The sequence below is a fragment of the Mustela lutreola genome, chromosome 2 (genome assembly GCF_030435805.1).
Source record: "Mustela lutreola isolate mMusLut2 chromosome 2, mMusLut2.pri, whole genome shotgun sequence".
In the NCBI taxonomy this organism is placed as follows: Eukaryota; Metazoa; Chordata; class Mammalia; order Carnivora; family Mustelidae; genus Mustela; species Mustela lutreola.
The window spans coordinates 114,099,216-114,120,009 of NC_081291.1; the positions used below are offsets into that span (position 1 = coordinate 114,099,216).

Below are 20,794 nucleotides of genomic sequence, written 5' to 3' on the forward strand. Positions count from 1 at the left end.
CTCCTCAGACTACTTCATGGAATCACAGGAATGATCTCAATTCATTTGTGGCCTTACTACCTTCTAAGACCCTGTATTCTTTTCCATGCATAGTAAAGGAAAAATCGTATTTTTAAGAAATATACACATGATTTTTTTTAAAGGTCACCATGAAAAAACCACAGTATTAGTACATATATATATCATATATACCTACATAAATCAGTCAATATACATATACACATCAGTATTTTATTCCAATAGAACAGTGCTACAAGTGAGCCTGACTGTGCCATCAATCATAACGGCAATTCTTGGTACTCGCATCTTTGTTGAGGACAAGGGATCCTCTTGGGAGAATTTTGTCATTCTCCATCTGCATTCAATGGCTTCGCGTTCAGTTCTGGCTCCCGACAGTCGAGGCTTCCCAGGATAGGCTGGATACAAATAATTAAAACTGGTAGAAGGTACAAAATTCCAGTTACAAGATACATAAGTCCTGGGGTTGTAATGTATAGCATGGCGACCACAGTTAATATACAGTATTGGACATCTGACATTTACTAAGAGATTAGATCTTAAAAGTTCTCCTCATGGGGCACCTGGGTGGCTCAGTGGGTTAAAGCCTCTGCCTTCAGCTCAGGGCATGATCTCAGGGGCTCAGCCCCCTAACCGGCTCTCTGCTCAGCAGGGAGCCTGCTTCCCCCTCTCTCTCTGCCTGCCTCTCTGCCTACTTGTGATCTTTCTCTCTGTCAAATAAATAAATAAAATCTTTTAAAAAAGAAAAAGAAGTTCTCCTCACAAGAAAAAAAGAGAAAACAGTGTACCTACACAGAGTGATGAATGGATGGATAGTAACTAAACTTGCTCTGCTGATCATTTCACAGTAGAAACATACATCAAACCATTCTGTTGTACACCTAAAACTAACATGATGCTATACGCCAATTAGATCTCGTTTTTTTTCTTTTAAAGTGTTTTTAAAGTTTTACAAACACTGCAGTGGAACTGTCCAGCTTGAAGGGAGGGAGGAGAAGGAGAAGAGAGGCAATCACGATCTTAAAGGCATGAAGGGCTCATCAGGAAGGTACTACAAGCTTGAATGGCAGAACTAGGACCAAAAATAGATTTGAGGGGCACCAGGTTCCATGTAAGTACGGGGAAATACCTTTCTAATCTAAAGGAAATGCAGGTGACACTATAAATTAAATCTCTTCCCACCTCCACTGGATATCCAAGCTAAAGCATACCTAGACTGCCTAAGAGGATGTATCTGAACCAGGGGATTGCTATGAAGGCTATGTCCCTCCAGCGAGCTTGAGAGCTGTTATTTTAGGTTTGCTGGTGTTGTTTAGATATAGAACCCTCATATCTCTTACTAAATTTGTGAGTAGATATTTTAAGCTTTACTCCCTCTACAAAAGGGAATATCTCCACTATATGTAAAGTATTATTACATTTAAAATATCAGGGGTTTTTTTGGGGGGGGACGCCTGGATGGCTCAGTTGGTTAAGTGTCTGACTCTTGATTTCAGCTCAGGTCATGATCTCAGGGTCCTAGGATCGAGCCTTGGATCGGGCTGTGGGCTTAAAGGGAGTCTGCTTAAGGATTTTCACTCTCCCTCTATCCCCCTTCCCCCGCATACATTTTCTCTCTCTTTCTCCCCCCACCACAAATAGATAAATGTTTGAAACCATCAGTTTCTGTATATTTAATCCGAACTGAGCCACCTTAATCAACTTTTTAACTCTCATTTATTCAATAAGTATTCATTAAACGCTTCCTCTGTGCCTGGACCGTGTTAGACGTTGTGAATTTAACGCTGACCAGCACAGAGTTCCTGTTCACAAAGCCAAACTGTCTAGTTGACAAGGTAACTCTGTCTGACATTACCTCACCAGAGTAAGTCCTTGTTTGGCTTGTCCCTTTGCTCTTCCCTATTGCTTTCCCAGAGATTTATAATGCCAAAGTGGTAAAGGGGGAGGTCCCATCTAATGAGGACTGGGTCACAATCAAGGAGGTGTGACCAAAAGTTGTTTTTCTGTTATTATTGTTTTTCTTGGAGGGCAGATGCTTTTAGCTTTAAGTACTAAGTAAACTCTGTGGCAAGAGATTATAAAGGTGTAAAACTCAAAGATATGGTCGCATTTTCTGAAGTCAGATTTCAAATCAAAGTAAAGGTAAACTTTTAAAACACATCAGAGTTGTCCAAAGGCAGAAGAGGGAATTTCAATTTCCTGCACTAGAAATATCCAAGGAAAGCTGGAGGGACAACCTGGGAAAGATGAGGTATTAGATGATCAGTATCAGGTAAGAGAATGGCCTACCTCAGTAGTTCCTGAAATTTGAGTAGTATTTCCCCAAAATGGTGCCAGTCCCAGACCAATTCCATTAGAATATCTGAGAGCGTGGCCCAAGTCTTGGTAATTTTTGGAGGTGCCAGGTGACTGTTTAGTATAGTGAGCGTAGAGAACCATCAAGGGATGGTGCCCCCCACAATAGGGCACTGGCTACATTCTAGGAAGTGTGCAGACTAAAGCAAAGAGGCACACTGGCATACCCTTTTCCACACAAGCAAGGTCTTCAAGGAGAAGAGCAAATGAGCTACAACACTAGTTCATAATAAACAAGTCCAAGGACCATGATGTGCTCATGAGGAACAAAGGCTAGAACTATCAAGAACACATTGGATGGAGACAGAGAAAAGGGGACATCCACCATTTTGAGAGATTCCAGAGATCACTATGGCTCTGTGTGGAATAATTGTATTGAGTAAGAGATGGATTTTAGGTTGTTACGAGTACTGATTTTTTTTTCTTTTTTTTTTCATTTATTCATTCATTCATATATTCATTCATTCATTCATTCATTCTTTCTTTCTTTCTTTCTTTAACCAGAAAATTACTAGTTACAGTCTTACCTCTACCAAAGCTACACTCAGGTTAATGAGGTGTTTAGAAAATTCACTGGGATTTTGGGAAGACTGGCAGGAGAGACCGCTTAGCAAAATTCTTCTAGCAAGGGAAAAGCTGTGGCTTTTGGTACTGAACAAAGTACTACGAACGGCATAAAAACAAGAGACAGGCATATTAAATAAGCTCAGGGCCCCCACTGAATGTCTATGATTTCCAAGTACCATAATATGCTAACACTAGAAAACAGTCTATTTTTAGTACTTGGGGTTGTTTTTTAATATCACCATGCTTTTGAACATGTTTTATTTTTTTTTCCTACTATAGCTTTTCTGTTCCTTCAAAACTACTGAGGATTATTGACCAAGATTCCCCACAGCAAATGAGAACAATAGTGAGGTTGGCAGAAGCTGGGAAAGGAGGGTCCACCTCTACCCTTCAGTGGCCTAGAGGAAGAGAAAGGTAAATGGGGAATAGAAAGGTAAATGTATTGGTCAAGGCCAGAGTGAAAGCTGGCATTAGCCCCAAGAGAAAAATGCAGAAGTTCTGATTCTCAGCCCTTATTGCAAACCACCAGCCATTCTCACTTCCCCTGCCAACAGAGATGACTTTTGCCAGTGAGGGAAGAACAAGTTTCACAAACAATTATCTCACTAAGAAATCAGGGTGGGGTACTAAGGGACCATAACCATGTCACATCACTTTTTGACTCAAAGATCACTGTCAAGCTTGAGAAAGAAATTGATTTGTTCCTTCAACATTTTAATAGACCAGTTTATAAGAATAAAGTCAAGTGGGTAATTGTTGGTTGGACTTATGTAGCTGACCCTTCTGTCCATGAGTCCATGAGTAGAGAGAGGCAAAGTTGACCTGAACGGTTAACTTGCAAAATATGAAAGCTGCCATCAGAGGCACCACAAATTAGCCAGGGCAGAAAAGCAAAAGGGGATTCTCTGCAGCCATTAATTGCCATATTACCATTATTATCATTACATAATACAGTACCATATGGGGAGCATTAAATAGTGTGCTTTCCAAAGAGACTATGGCCAACTGGGTTAGGCAATGGCCTCCTTGCATCAAAACCTATTGCTCCTTGAGGCTCGCATAGCTGCCTTGATTAGACACAGTGGCGGGCTCCAGTTGAAGGGACGAGTCTTCTTTTTTGAAGGGAGGTAGAATAGAGTAATTGCCAGATGTTTGCAATTTTAGCTATAAAAAGATGGCTGCTTTCCATTCCTGAGTATGTTGAATCTTTTTTTTTTCCCTTTCTACCCAAGCTATTGTGGTTCAGTAAAATAGGCCACTGCATGAATGAATCATCATTCAAAACTGCAATAATGGAAGCAGAACAAATACGACATTTGAAATTCACATATAAGAGAAATAAGTAAAAATGTATGGGTAATAGTTCTATGCTAAGCAACAGAAAACATGCTGCCATATAAAGAACCTGATTTGGGTTCAGAAGAAGTATTCTTGAATCTCCTCTCTACCTGTGAGACCAGGTACAAGCAATCTCATCGCAGAGATTTGATCTCCTCAGCTACCAAATGGGGACCCTATCCCAGCCTCCAGGTCACTAGCCCTGCTCTGCATCCCTCTCGGGGGAAAGAACTCATGCCTCAGCCATCCCCATACCACACCTGGCATTTGCAGTACCCAGAGGAGAGGTGCAAATACATATGGTATGAAGGTATATGAAAATCATATAGCAGGATATAATTGTATACATGGTATACATTATATTTTTAAGCATTTATTTTCTGGTATAATTATTAGAAACACCATCATCACCACCATGAAATACTCAGCTCTCTCTTCACACAGTGCCTCTTAACTCTGGTAAGAGAAAAATGGAAATTTGGCTCTTACTTAAGCAGCACCAATATGACTGGCATGAGACACTGGTGACCTCTTAGGCAAGGGGTGTTATCTTTCTTAATGAGTGAATTAAGCATCTCTTTGAGGGTCTGAGGACATATGGACCCCTTCCCTGGAAAAGATATACACGTGGACCAAGTATAAATACAACTTCAGGAGACTGGTGAAATCCCAAGTATAAATCCCAGAGATGAATTGGACCCAAGATAAAAATTCCTAACTAAGGAATTCCTAATTAATTCCTATTTTTTTCCTCTGATTAATTAATTCCTAATTAATTCCTATTTTTTCCATTATTATCTACAATGATATTGCAATAATAAAAATGCTTTTTCTTAAAGAGACCACAAATATGATTTTTTTTTTTTTAACAGCACACTTCAAGTAAAGTCTCGGAGATACTTGTTCTACAAATTCAAAATAGGACATACCAAAACATCATCATTCTAGTGGGAACAAACTAAGACAAGCCAATCCTGATACATCTCTATAGAACAAAAAAGGATAAAGTAAGGTTATTTTCTCTTTTTTTAATTAATTTATGTAAAAGCGAGAGAATGTGAGCAGTGGGGGAGGGGGCAGAGAATCCCAAGCACTGCACACTGAACTCAAAGCTCGATTTTATGAACCTGAGACCATGATCTGAGCCAAAATCGAGAGTCCAACGTTTAGCCAACTGCACCACCCAAGTGCCCTGAAAACTAAGTTTATTTTCAAAAACAGCCAGCAAGAGTTACATCTGGACAATAATGATTTTTAAAAATCTATGGGTGAAAAACTACGGATTATGACTCCAAGATCTAATATTCATGCTTTAATTTTAATAACAGTGGCAGTAACAATGGCGGCTTCTGTTGGGTTAGCTATTATTTTGTATGATACTCTGTCAACACATTCACTGGATTTTTGAAAACAACTCTTTGAGATACATATTTTTTAAAGATACATACATTTTTTTGAAGTAAGAATAAATTGAGAGACCTTAAGTAGCTACTTAACCTAAGTAGCCCACGTTCCTAGAGAATTAGACAAAAACTCAAACTTAAACCCAGGTGTATCTGATGCTGGAGTCTCCACACTTCAGCACTGCCTGTACACTGAGTCTTTCCACTAGCAGCCTTCCAGCCCTGTCCTGCCCCCAAGTAAACTCTTTTTTCCAAGTCCTCCAAGAAAATAGCCAGAGGGCCACTTCACAGAATTTATACTCTTTACTGTTAGTTAACTTTTCCTTTCCATATGTCAAGTTTCTAATACAAATATAACCCACTGAAGGATGAGGATGTGTTTGTACTCTTTTCCGATCACTTACAGAGCCCCATTCAATAAAATGCCATTAAGTGTTCCAAAAGTGTCCCTGCTGGAGGAACCAGAATAAATGCAGAAGGTGAGGTGCGACAAAGTAAAAGCCATTACTGGGGACCATATGAAATGGGCATGTAGGACACTCCAAGGTCAAATGGCGATATTTCCAGATATACTTCATGTACTGGCCATCTTTCCTAGTAAATAATTTTAACAAAGGAAGCACTCAATAAGCTCCAAATAGCTATATATCTAATGTGTCATATATCAGATATCAAATAGCTACCAAATAGCTATTACATATCTGACATATATATCTATCAATAACAAAGCCAGCAAATTTAAATGTCATTTAAATTTCATTTTAATGCCAATGAGACTACCAGTGATATCTAAAAAGTTTAGGGAAGATGACATAATTCACCTGAATTAATGGAGCTTTCAAAGGGTTATTCAAAAGCTCTCTGAAATGTCTTCTTAGTAATGACTTCTTGAGATTACTTTGGCTGTTTTATACTTCCCATACGTTATCCTATACACACCCATTCACAGGTAATTTTTGCATGTTATTTGGACGAACTCAAATTTCTAACAGCTGTGAATGGTAATGATTGGGGAAAATTACAGTGTAAGTTTTTCTTCTTTTAATACAAAATACGAATAGCATTAACACTAGCTGCAGTGTAGTGCTAAGGAAAAGCTCTATACGTGGAATTAGGAGACAAGGTTTCAAATCCCAGCTTTGCCTTATGTTGGTTGTTTGTATTATATTCTCTGGAGATTGAGGGTGATGATACCTACCTTTTACAGTGCAGCTAAAAAATCAAGTTAATAGTAAAGCAGAGTAGCTTTCAGATGAAATAGGCTAATAAACCTACAAAAAAGTTTTTCCCATTCTTATGACAATGTTCTGCCAAAGAAATTGTTTTGTAGTAGTAATAATCAATGACTATTACACAGTGGTTATGTATAATAGTAATATTTTACTTAAGGCAAAGAATTAAAATTTGGTAACATGTGGCTTCTACATTTATAAGCCTCGCTTATGGGTTCTCTGAATCTTAGATTTTTCATTTGCCTTTAGGAACTATAATAATGTAAGAACCATAATAACGTTCACAACATATGGTGGTGACTGAACACAATATTACGTGGGAAAGGAATTTAAATCCATTCACACACAGGCACACACAAACACACATCTTTAAAGTGGCAAGTTGTAATGAATATTTCATAATAAAGTCCTTCTTTCATCGCTTCCTGTTTTCTCAGGATCATCCAAAATGCAGATAAGTAAGAAAGAAACACATAAAAACAAAAAGATTTCAAGTTTCCTCACTTCACACATTTGTTTGCCTAAGTAAATAAGGCTGGTCTGACCTAATTTGGGGAGTGCTTTCTTTATTATTCTTGTCTGTCTCATCATCTATCTATACAGATATATTTCATTCTCAGCCATGATAGACACTTGGTGGAAATGGCATGTCTTTCCTGCCAGGACCAGGCAGAGGCTTCTTGCCCACGGTGTAATAAGGTCAGTTTCCTTTTTTTTCTTGGTGCTTCCTCCTCTTGGCTACTCAACTTCCTGGAGCTATTCCTACAGCTATGTTTTAGAGCATGCTAGAATCTCAGTCTACTCAGGATGATGTTCCTTGGCTCCTACTACAAAAGGGACTAACAGAAGACCAGATTAACTGCTTAAAGACATCAGAAAAAGGCTGCCAAAATTACAAGGATGAGAATGGGTATCCTTCTTGGCTTTTGCATGTTATTTCCTTTGCTTGCTGTTCACCACCCTTTACTATGTGGCACACAACTCACCCATTCTCCAAAACCCCGCTCAGATGGCCCTCCTTGGTGAAGCTCTCTCCTACAACACATCCTTGCTATTCTTTTACAGCACTTAGTTTACAGAACTTTATGGAGATTTGGTGCCTATTCTAGGTCTATCCTGTGTAATGAGCCATCTACTCCCTTTGAGATTAGCAACATATAAAACTAAGAAGAGACAGCAATGGAGAATACAGGTGGTCAAAGTGCTAGAAAGCTTGAGGTGTCACATCTCAGGGACCTGTACTCTTCTGTCCTGGAGCTGTGCTTAGCCTTCCAGTCTCCAGCTACAATAAATTTAAGAAAAAATAATAAAAATATAGTACCGTGATATTTTTTTTTCTCTTTGCAACTCCTAGGGTCAACCATTGTTCTAGGGTATGATTTCCTTATATGGTATATTTGCCCACAGGCTCAGGTGTCAGATTTATTTTTATAATATCCATAATAAATCCACTTATAGATGATTAACATAGGCCTATCATGACCCAAAATCAGATGAGGTTTCAGGCATCGGTACCTGAAATAATACAGTACCAAGCACTCCATAGTGCAGAAGTCTGGGCATTGTTAAAGCATTCTAGAAGAAAAAAAAAATTTTTTTAATCTTCTTTCTTCTGTTTTTGGGTCCCAATTAAAATTCCTTGAGACAACATATGCAGAAAACTCCGTTATAATGAAAGCACAGAGGGAAAAGCACAGCAAGGTGAAGAATGATTTGAGTCCCTGAACCTCTCCATTGTTCACATGATAAAAAATACTTAAGACTTCAAAAGCCATGTCATTAACTAAGAAGACAGTGTGTACCCACAGGACCTGAAGACGATTCAACAGGCATTAAAACACCATTCCCTGGAGTTACTGAAATAAATGAACGGTTTCCAAACTTTGGTTGAGCCTCAATCTGAACTCTCTAGGGAGTTTTGTTTTGTTTTGGTGCCAATGCCTTGAAATTCTAAATCTGTAGTTATGACATGAGCCCCAGGGTTTGTGTGTTTTTTCTTAAAAAAAAAAAAAAAAAAAAAGTTCCCGGGGGCACATGGGGGGCTCAGTTGGTTAAGCATCCGGCACTTGGTTTGGGCTCAGGTCATGATCTCAGGGTCATGGAATTGAGCCACCACGTTGGGCTCCTCGCTCAGCAGGGAGTCTGCCTGAAGATTCTCTCTCCTCCCCTTTTGCCCTTCCCTCCGCTTTCTCTCTCTCTCTCTCTCAAATAAATAAATAAATCTTAAAAAAAAAAAAGTTCCCCAAGTCTTTATGAAGACTAGTCAGCTTTGAAAACCTCTGGTTTAAGCCATAGATTATAACAGTAACCATTAAAATATGGTGCAGACAATTTGCTGCCCATGTATGATGGCACTTAAAAGGAGAAGAAAACATTTAGAAATCCATATATATGAGGTAGCTCTTATCACTGAACTTTTTATTTTGGAATTTATACTCATAGAAAGTTGTAAAAACTGCTTAGATGCCCATGTACCACGCGTCCAGCTTCTTTCAATGGTAACGTCTGACACAGTAGAATACAATATGGAAACCAGGAAACAGATATTATTGTTTTATTGTTAGGTAGCCCTTACTCTGTTTTCACCATTTTTTTTTATCTGCATTCACTTGTGTCTGTATAGTTCTATGCAATTTCATCTCATGTATGGATTAATGCAACTACCACTACAACCAAGATAAAGAACTGCTCCACCAACACGAGAAGACTCCCTGTTGCTTTTTCTTGGTATGAACACCCACTCCCTGCCCCACTCCATCCCTCATTTCTGTTCCCTAGCAACCATGAATCTGTTCTCCATCTCCAGAGTTTTGTCATCTCAAGAATGTCTTATAAATGGAATCATACAGTATATGTAACCTTTTGAGACTGACTTCTTTTTTCATTAAGCATTACATCCTTGAGGTCAATCCAGGTTGCCGCACATATCAACAGTTCGTTCTTTTTTATTGATTAAGAGCATTATTGCATTGTTTGGTGTACCAGAGTTTGTTGAAACATTTACCATTGAAGAACATTTGGATTGTTTTTAGTATCTTGTCATTATGAAAAAAAGTTGCCATGAACATTTCAGGTACAAGTTTCTGCGTGAGCATAACTTCTCACGTTTCTGAACTGAATTTCCAGGAGTGCAACTGCTGAATCATATGGTTGATAGATGTTGGTGGAAAAGCTGCCCAAAAGTTTTACAGAGTGGTCATACCATTTAGCCCAGTCTAATGTATGAGTGATCCAGTTCCTCCACATCACTATCAGCATTTTTTTTTATTTTAGTTATCCCAATAGTTGTACAGTGATATTTTATTTCTATATTTACTTTTATTTTTGAAAAAGAAATTAAGCTTTGTTTAGATTTAAACTATGGAGTGATGATAATATTATACATTTATAGACTTTAAAAATAAAGAAAATTAATGAGCACCTCACTACAGAACATAGCATTTTTCATCGTTTTTGAAGTCCTCTACCTTATTAAGGAATTCACTTCCACAGATAATTATGCTGACAGGTTACAAAATAAAAGAGGTTTTGTTAACAATCCATGAACTTCTCTTTGTTCTAAAACACCTAATCCACTCTGTCCACATAAATGAATTCTATTGCTGGAGCTTCTAAACAAGTCATCCAAAACACGTCAGTGACACAGAACTGTGGTTACTGTGGAAGGGATCCAGAGGATCAAAGCTCAACTGGACCACTGACCGCTCTGTAATACTGAACAAGGCCCCTGACCTCTGAGCCTCTAAAACTGGGGAAACCACCCTCACCTTCAATTCACTAATTCTGTTTGTTATTTACAGCACTCCTAGGGCAAAGGCCTGACTCCTCCCAGAAAATTAGTAAAATAACTATCCTCATCTAGGAAACGAAAGGGTTGCATGAGATAATTTGCAAGATTTATCCTGGTTCTAGAATTTTATAGTTTATGTAATACTGAGGCACCGTGATTCCCATCATCATTACTTGAAGTTAATAATCTTTATCAGTATATATTAATACCTTTATTAGTAATAATTAGAGTCACATTACTACGCATGTATTAGTCTTATAATATTAGTACTATAATTTAGGATAATTAGTATAGTATGCATAAGATTATGAAATGTATTTATTAAATAAATGCTATTTTTTTTCCATATCACTTAAAATGAATAAAAAGTTAATTGTTTTTATTATAGCAAGAAGCACATTCCATGAGGGCAGGAATTAATCTCTGGTTAGCTCATTGCCATTTGTTCAGTCCCTAGAAGAGAGCCTGATACAAAAATTTGTTGTAAGGAAACAACTGTTGAATAAGCACACCACAGCAGTTCCTTAGAGTTGTAAGGTATTTTCTGGTTTATAAAACCTTTTCATACTCATTATTATATCCAATGCTCAAACAATCTTGTCAGGTAATCAACACCATCAGCTACTTTTATAAAGTAAGGAAAATGTCATCATCAAGGTCAGGTGGTGAACCTGAGGCTCCAATGTGAATACCCCAACCCCCGAATCAGCATGCACCTTGGCTCTCTGGAGCATCAATAAGGCCTGTGAATATTTGGTACAAATCTAACGTCCCCCACAGAACTACAAATTCTTTTCCCTTCAGAAATAAATGATGTGAAGATCAAATTAATACAATTGTTATCTGACCCTTTAATGAATGAACAGCTTGTCCTTTTCTTTCCCCCCTGAGGCTCTGAAAATTAAAACTCATGTATAGCACTCCACAGTGATAGATGAGGCTCAACACACTAACCCCAGACGAGAAAAGGAGCATGCCAGTCAAACCCGAGTGTCATTAGAGCTCCTGATGTTTCCATGACTTTGTGACTGTCCTCATGACAACCCATGCATAATTATAACAAACGTCTAAGAAGCTGCAATTGTTCTCATGTGGTTGCTGGCAACCTAACAGGACTGTCAGGATTATGGAAAGAAGACATCCGCCATTTGTACCTGCAAAGTCGCAGGCTGGATTTACCTTTCAAGGTGGGGGACAGAAACTACAGGACTCCAGAGACAAGCTAGCAAACTATGAGTCTAAATATTTAGATATCATTGTTCAGAGTTCACAATCAGTCCTCCCACATTTTCTGCCACCTGCTCTTCTAAGTTTCATTAAAAAAAGAAAAAAGAAAGTTTACTAACCATAAGAAAAGAAGAAGCACCAAATTGGCCTTTTTAAACACAAAAATGGTGGAGAAAGTCCACGCTATGTAATTTAACTGTACTGCCACTGGTGGTCATCTATTTCCTTCACATGTTAGCTTCTGTTGAGAAAGAAAGTATGTCCAGCCAAACCAGTGTCATATCACTAACAGTTACTTCTCTACCAAGTATCAGTAATCCGGGACTCATCAATTCCTAGGAGCCAATCTGTAACAATGCAGATGCAGTGGAATGCGCACATTTGGGAAACCCGGGCTTGGATCCCAGTTCAGCCCCAAACCCTTGGATTAACTTGGGAAGCCATTCCCTTCCCTCTTATTCTGAGTTGTCACATCTGACATGGAAGAAATAGAACACATGACCTTCAAACTCTTTTCTAGTTCTGCTGCTCACAAAGACTTTGTGATTAATGCATGAAGAACCATTCTGTCACAAAAGCAGAAATGAAGGAAGAGTGGCTGTCTTCTCCACCATGGGGGATTCCATTGTTGGTGACTGCATTTCGTTTCAGCTACTACGTCTACTCCAGATTAGCAAACTGCCTATACCTATTCCCTTCCTCCTCAAAATGGATGAATAACCTTGGGGGAGCAGAAAGCATGGAGATCTAGTTCACAAATTTCCAGGTTTAGAACTCTCATTGAATTCATTTCACCTACTCTGATTGGATTTTTCAAGTCTAAAGGTGAACCAGTGTAGGCAAAGCTTGAAAACAGAGGTCTTAGATATGTTATCTAGAAGTATATAAGGTAATATATGTAGAAGCAGTCTGTGAGAAGAGCAACCATTTTGAAACCAATCCCAGAAAAATCATGTAATAATGAAGTAGTGGAGTTAGAGGAGAGGAAGCTGTCTATCTTAATTTCCAATAAATAGAATCCTTTAACATCAGTAAGAGCAATAGACACAGAAAGTAGAAGCTGGCTCTATTATTTTACTAGCTACAGGGTTATTACTGAATAAGTTATTTCACTTCTGGTAGTTTACCACTCAGAGAAATGGCAATAACATCTGTTCTACTCATAGAGTTGGAATCACCTATGGAGAATGAAATGATGGTGAATATGTAGGACAAAGTGTAGGAGAAACTATAAAGGGCTATACAAACACAAAGAACTTCTACTGAAAGAGTTCCCTTGACTTCATACCCTAGGCAGTCAGTTTTTCAAAAATTTCATATAAGAAAATCTTTTTCAAAGGAACTTCAGAAAATGGAGAAAGTAAATTTCAGTTCACAAGGCAACCCCAAATTTACAAATTTACAAATGATTCTGCATGATAATCTATTATAATTATCATATTTCATTCAGCCAGAGTACAAAAAGAGAAAAAAAGATTGTGTGTGTGTGTGTGTGTGTGTGTGTGTGTGCGCGCGCGCGCGCGTGCACACGCTCATGCATGTGTATGTGATTGTATATTTCCAATTCCCAGAGCTGTCATGACAGGAACATTTCAGAACCATCTCAAAAGAATAATGTATTAATAAAGTAGGAAAGTTCACTTACTTTTGTATCTACCAAGAACAGAAAAAGATCTATACCCTGGTTCTGCCATCAAAGTCTAAGGCTTTGTGTTTTTTATTTGGTTTTGTTTTTGCAAATCTGGAGAAGAGGGAAGACCCATACTATAGAATACAGAACATTACTGGCAAGTACTTAAAGACTAGGGAAAAAAATTATCTTGTTGTCCTCATCAGCCAAAAATAGAGGATGATGAGACAAAAATCATACATACATAACAAACATCCCACAAACAAACAAACAAAAAAACCAACCACAGGTATTTAACAGTATAAACTTTGTAAGCAGGCAAAATAATAAAAAATATATATGGCCTCATAAGCTTAATGTACTAAACACAAGAAGACATTTAGAAATGCAGGGTTAGGGGCGCCTGGGTGGCTCAGTGGGTTAACCTTCTGCCTTCAGCTCAGGTCATGATCTCAGAGTCCTGAGATTGAGCCCCAAGTCTGGCTCTCTGCTCAGCGGGGAGCCTGTTTCTCCCTCTTTCTCTGCCTGCTGCTCTGCCTACTTGTGATCTCTGTGTGTCAAATAAATAAGTAAAGTCTTAAAAAAAAAAAAAAAGAAAAAGAAAAGAAATGCAGGGTTACTCAAAGAGGACTGAGATGCTAGATACAAGTCGTTAAAGAAGATCCCCAGAAAGTCTGAGAACAATACTAGCAAGAAACGGGGATCTGAAGGCCTAAAGAGCAGCTAACTAAACAGGAAAAACAACAAAGCCCTTTAGAGAAAGGTTATTAGCAGAACCTTTTAAAAGGAATTTATGACAGTTGGGCTCCCAGCTGACTCAGTCAGCAGAGCCTGTGACTCCTAATCTCGGGGTTTTGAGTTCGAGCCCCACACTGGGTGTAAAGATTACTTAAATAAAAAAATACATATATTGTTTTAAAAAAGAGAGAGAACTCATGAAATATGGGATCCCATAAATATAAGCTGCTGTGCAGAACATGTGGGTACTTAGCCACTCTCAGTCAGAACACAGAAATGAGAAAGCACACCCCAGACACTGCAGACAGAACACGAAGGGAAGAAACAGCATCAAAAACTTCCAGGTGGTTCCTGGAAGTGGTTCCCTCACTCCTGGACTTAAAAAGCTCAAGGAATGGGGGGTAGGAGGATAAAAGTAATTCAAACACAAAGCCTAACACCTAACAGGTGGCTGTGAAGCCGGGATCTGGGCCTGAATAGGTAGGTTTTTATCGCTATAGCTTAACCATTTTCCCCAACATTGCAGAGAACCTACTAGGTGGTGGGTATCCTGTCGGTGTCCCTGGGAGCAAAGGAGTGAGTCAGGCAGCCCCTGCCTCCACAAACTCCAAGCCTACCTGTCTCCAAGGACACAGGCTCATTTACAAGGAAGTGCGTTGGAAGGCACATTGTGATAAGAATTCTAGGAGGTGGATGAAGAGGTTATGGCACACTGAGAAAGAGGTCTCACTAGAATATAGTCCCAGGTCCTGTGTAACTCTGGACTCAGACACAGGGGACCCAAGTTCAGCCCTGAGCAGGCCGTGCACCTCTGAACAAATAACTTCTACCTGTTCCCTGCACTTCTCACATTTCCACCAGAAAAGGAGAGACTGTATGCTTTCTATTAATTCTAACTTGCTGTCTTTGCAGTTAAGCTTCTTAGACATCAGGCTCTGAACTAAGCTGTGAATGAAAAGACTCTAGGGGCGAGAAACTAAGGGAGAGTATGTACTAAAGGCAAAGAACAGGTAAGCTAGGGCACAAGACCCCGGCATCTTCAGTTCACCCTGTGTGTAAAAACTGTGTTACCCACTGTCTGGGGATTTCACTAAGGGTTCAGAGCATTCTAAATGGACCTCGGGGCGGGGCGGGGGGGGGGGAGGAGGAAAACGGCTATGAACTTTAAAAATGTATAAAAATATAAACAAAAAATAACATAAATCATAAGTGTTTAGAGTAACAGAGAATGTACTAACATTTAAATTAAATAGAGAGTAAAGCAAATCTCACACTTCCAACCAATATCTTGTCATAATACAGAGCAGATGAAGAGATGCAGCTTCATTTAAAAACAAAGTCTGAATATCCATGAACCTTTCCCCATATTTCTTTAAAATGTATATATGCAAGGGAAATTTCTTCTTTCACGTATTCAAAAAAGGTTATATTAAAAAAAAAAGAGAGAGAGATTGGCAGAATTGCAAGAAAGAATCAAGACTTCAGAAATTAAATGAGACTGAGTTGCTTCAAATGAGGATGCCATATTCCAAACTGTTTATTGCAAGAGAAGAATTACTGAGCAGAGCACTCACCCATCCAGCCATCCGCCATCCATCCAAATATATACATACAGAAGAACATACAGACATACATTTGACCATACACAATCATTCCTACTAAAAACACAGTAGCATAATAGGAGCCAAGAGGAACATAAGGACGAGTGAGAAACCATGTCTTGTTGCTTAAATGGGGAAACAAAGCTTACATTCTTACAAGGAAGTATCACCATCACACAGGGCCTAGGAGCCAGAACTGCCAGGAAGAGAAGGGCAAGCAGGCGAGCACCTGGGCGAGGACAACAGACTTGCTTCAGAAATGCAGGAGCCACAAAACCATAGAGAAGGTCACCTCTCCTCTCTCAACTCCCATTTCCCATATGAAAACAACACTTACCTCATAGGGTTGTATGAGAAGGCAGAACGTTTTGCAGAGACCATACGTTGAACAGTGACAGAGCAAGAGGAATGACCAAAAAACAGAACAGCGAGACTCAAGGAATGCGATATATATGGAAACCCAGAGAAGGGAATGATAAACTCTGATTTAGGCCATGTCTGGCCATTTTGGAGAAGGCAACACCAGTAGGATGTTGACAGGTAACAAAAAGGGTGGGGGTGGGATGTTGAGAAAGAGCAAATGGTTGTGAGGGGCAGAGGTCTGAAGAGGTGGCCAGTGTCCCCAGAGAAGTAGAGAGGCAGTAAGCAATCCTCACAGAGCACAGTGAAGCGAGCAGAGCATCTCAAGAGCAAGAGTCACCTGAGGGGCCACACCACTCAACTCACAGCATTCAGAACACAGGGGTCTGTAGGGAGATGGCTGCTTGCTCCTCCTCCCTCAAATACACCATGTACCTCATGTAGGCCCCAGCCTACTTCATACAGGACCTGCCCCCGCACCCCTAAGGTAGGTAGAGGCTGTCACACAATGAAGCCTTCCTCACAGGCTTACTTCCTACTCCTTATTCTTTTCATAGGAGAGGGAAGTCCATTTCAGATTTCCCAAAAAAAATTAGGGGACAAAATAAAAAGGAAGCAAATAAGGGAAAATGTTGAAAAAACAAATAAGGAAGCCAATATACGGCCCTTCCTGTCCTAGTGAGGAGGGATTCTCTTCCAAATCCTAGCCCCAGTCTGGCAACCACTAAAGCACCACCACTAAAGAAAAAAGAAAATCAGTTCCCCTAAGTCTTACATTGACTGTGGAGAGGCAGTCTCCTTCAAGACCGATAAAACTCAAGACACTGCCATGGAGATTAGTAGAACACCCAGAATGTCACTTCCTGTTTTTCCAGAGTGGCTCTCTGATGGTCTCCTTGCTGCCCTCTTTGGAAAAAGGATACCCAAAGACCCACGGTCCTAGCTCAAGAGTGCGCATTGATGCCCGACTTCCCTACCACCTCCCTAAGCGTCCAGCCCCCCTCACACAAGCTGGATATCTGGAAGAGGCTTCTGACTCCCGAAGTCACTCGATTCTAATGATAACACCAAAGGACAAAGGACGAGTGATGTATTTACTGGGGGAAGGGAGAGGACTGGGAGGAAAAGAGAAAGACCGAACTATACCACAGAGTGTAAAACAGTATCACAAAAACTTGCCAGAAGAAACACAAGCATGTCACCCACGAAGCAATAAGAAACATCACAGCACGGGGACTGTAGGGTCATTTTTTTGAAGTGTGGGTGGGGTAAGAGAGAAAACACAGAAAGGGGGCACTGAATCTCCTTTGACTGTCTCTCAGCTCTCCACTCCCAGAAGTTCACCATTCCTCTGTTGTCAATTACAAGTCATTATTTCATGGATTGGGCTGAGCTGCTGACATTGATCAGGAAAAATACAGAAGCTCTTCAACCCAACAGTATGGCACTCTTGGTGCTGCCTATGACGTTTGGTGCACCCCCCAACATGCTGAGCTCCCATGGCTCATCCAACTCCTGCTTGATGAAAATTGAACATACTGCTGTCACCACCCCTAGAACTAGGCTACGCTCACATTCAGCAAATGCAGATCTCACTGAGCTCTCCAGACAACTTTATCCTATAGCAGCCTAGGGGAGTCTTAACAATTTTAGTCTTAACAATTCCAGGTGACTTGTGAGGTTCACTTCTTAAGGATTTCCCGTCAGACTACTTCTTGGCAGCAATGTGGAGACATGTGTCCAACAGCCAGGGGGAGGTGGAACTGGGTGACAGACACCTCTCTCTAGGACAATGGGATGGATTGGAAGGTAAACACAGTAGAAGGGCACTGAGCTTTGAATGAAAAGATCAGGGTTCTAGTTCTGGCTGGGGCACTAACTCACTGTATAACCACAGCCATATAACCCCTAAGAGGTCTCACTCTCTTTATCCCTAAAAGAAAGGTTGGCCTTGATAGCTTCTAGATAGTTTTCAAACTTTGACAGTCTATTAACTATGATAAGCACACTGAATTCCTGAGCTACCTTTTCTGACACAACATAGTACAGATAGATGACTTTTCTCACACTGAACTCTCCCACACTCTGGGCACCTGACTCTGAAGCCCCCCACTTACCTTCACCTCCAGGGTGCTTGTACGGGTTGTATTTAGGCTTTGGAGCAACTACTGGTGCAAACTTCTTGGGTGGTTGTTGTGTGGACACTGAAATGCTGGGGGTCCCAAAGGAATGGGTGGTCTCCATCCGCGCAGGCACATGGCCGAGAGGCTCACCAGTGCTTTTGGGTGGCAGCCAAGATGGGTGGGACATTGTTGGAATCTGGGACTAAAGAGAAATAAACAGAGTTGGTTTATGGAAGCCTGAAAAGGCAGGCAACCTACCGCACTTCAACATTATATCCTCTGAGTTCGTACTTGATGAAATCTTGACAGAGTTCTCTGAGGAGGAGGAGAGAGAAAGAGAAATGGTGAATGAGGGGAGGAGGAGGAGGATGAAACACTGACTTTCACTGGAGGAGAAGAAAATGGCACATTCCCCTCAGCCAATCTTGAACATGTCTTCTGACAGTTGCCTATATAATGTCTAACTCTCATCAGGAAATAGATATGGTAAGAGATGCTCCTTAACCTGAAGAAGTTTCTACGGTAGGAGAGTCTGATACCAGCCAGGCTGGAAAAAAGCCCAAGTTTTATTAATAACCTATTGAAATGAATACCACATCAATTGTGATTAAGTTCCCTAAGTGAGGTGATATTGCCTAAGTGAGATAAAAATAAGTAAAAAGTTTCTGGGGTGCAGAACACAGTAAGATTACTTCTGGCAAGGGAGCAGAACAAAGACCTCATTAAGGAGCTGCCCCTCAGACTGGACCCTGAGTGCTGAGCATGGACTGGCCTGAACCATGTCAGCACAGGCCAGAGAGTACACAGCACTCATGTTTGATGTGACTGGAGGGGGACGAGGGAAAAGCAGCTAGTAAGCAACTAAAACATGGGATGGAACCAAAGCACAGACAGGGAAACCTGAATTTACTGCGTCAACATCAAGGAAGTACCAACAGTTTATTCTCGAAGCAAAGGCATAACCAGCGCGTGTCAGGTTATGCCTTAAAAATGATTCTTCTCGGGGCGCCTGGGTGGCTCAGTGGGTTAAGCCGCTGCCTTCCGCTCAGGTCATGATCTCAGGGTCCTGGGATCGAGTCCCGCATCGGGCTCTCTGCTCAGCAGGGAGCCTGCTTCCCTCTCTCTCTCTCTTTGGCTGCCTCTCTACTTGTGATTTCTCTCTGTCAAATAAATAAATAAAATCTTTAAAAAAAAAAAAAAAAAAGATTCTTCTCGTGGGAACAGTTATGCTCCCCACCAAGGGGCATTTGCAATCTGGGGGGAGGGGAGCCCTGGGGGCCACAGAGCCTGGGCCCCTACTGGCACTTAATAGCCAAGGGCTAGGAATATCCTAACCCATAATGAACAGGTCGGTGGCACGGGACAAGCATCAGGAGCCTTGCTGAGTGAGTCTCAGAGGGAACATCTGTGAAAAACATAACCCGGAGCAGGCAAAGCAGCCCAGCCAAAGTGCTATTCTGATCAGATTACAATACAGCGTGTGAGGAAAGAGAAATGATGTCTTGCCTGTCAGGGTGAGCGAGTCACCCCTCCAGGCAGCCTGCAGGCTGGGGCTGAGCCTCCCAGACTGCTTGCTGACGAGGAGGGCTCTCCAAGCCTGATTGCAACAGCTCTCCAGCACAGGGAGGCCCGGAAGGCACCCTGCGCCGGCTCCCAGCCCCAAATCCACCCCGTAATTTATTAATTGAACTGAATTAATTGAGAGGGCTACATGATTACCTCCAGATGTCTGTAAAGACAAAGAACACTGGAAATGCAGGGAAAAACAAAGGCCTTAGCACGCAGCAGGGTCACAGAGATGCAGGGTGAAGGAGAGGGACGAGGCACCGTGGAGGCGAAGGTGGCCTCAGAGGGAGTGGCGTGACCTTGAACAGTCCCCTCCCCGCATCAGGGCCTCGGGGACCTCAACCCCCTCGAAATTAAGATAAAGCCCTGTTCTCCTTAACTTGTGAGTTTTCGGACAACCGATAAGATAACACCTGTGAAGGGTTTTAGGAAAAAACGTGCTGGAAGTGCAGTATTCGCAGTAAAAGAGGATGACAGGGATGGAAGAGGAAGGCTCTCAACTAGAAATCTGGAAGCTTCCGGCAGCGAACCCAGGGTGACAGGCTTTCGCCTGGTTGCATGGTCCTGCTCTTCCTCTTCCTCCTTTGTCTGGTCTACACAGGCTACACATAGACACTTGCTACACTGTGAGTTCCTTGAAAGGGCAAGAACCAGATCTAAATTATTTCTAAAACCACCATGAAGGCCCAGCACAAAACCAATAGAGGAAAAATAGCCACAAATCTGATTTACTCATGGCTCTTCACCCTGGTTGCACATTCACAATCATCTGAGATTAAAAAAAAAAAAAAAAAAAAAATCCCATCTCTTAGGATTGAGAAACGCTAAACTTAGTTTTGTGTTAAG

The 20,794-nt window shown here is 40.8% G+C and overlaps 1 protein-coding gene across 12 annotated transcripts in view; it reads right to left on the bottom strand.

The window, feature by feature from the left end:
* The window catches only part of LPP (LIM domain containing preferred translocation partner in lipoma), a 652,084-nt gene that overhangs the window by 421,660 nt on the left and 209,630 nt on the right, over positions 1-20,794 (bottom strand). For all 12 annotated transcript variants that reach the window (XM_059163155.1, XM_059163153.1, XM_059163152.1 and 9 more), the window contains one exon: positions 18,377-18,584. In XM_059163155.1, the coding sequence (XP_059019138.1) occupies positions 18,377-18,569 (193 nt within the window). In that variant the 5' untranslated portion in view covers positions 18,570-18,584. The remainder of the gene's footprint in view (positions 1-18,376; positions 18,585-20,794) is intronic.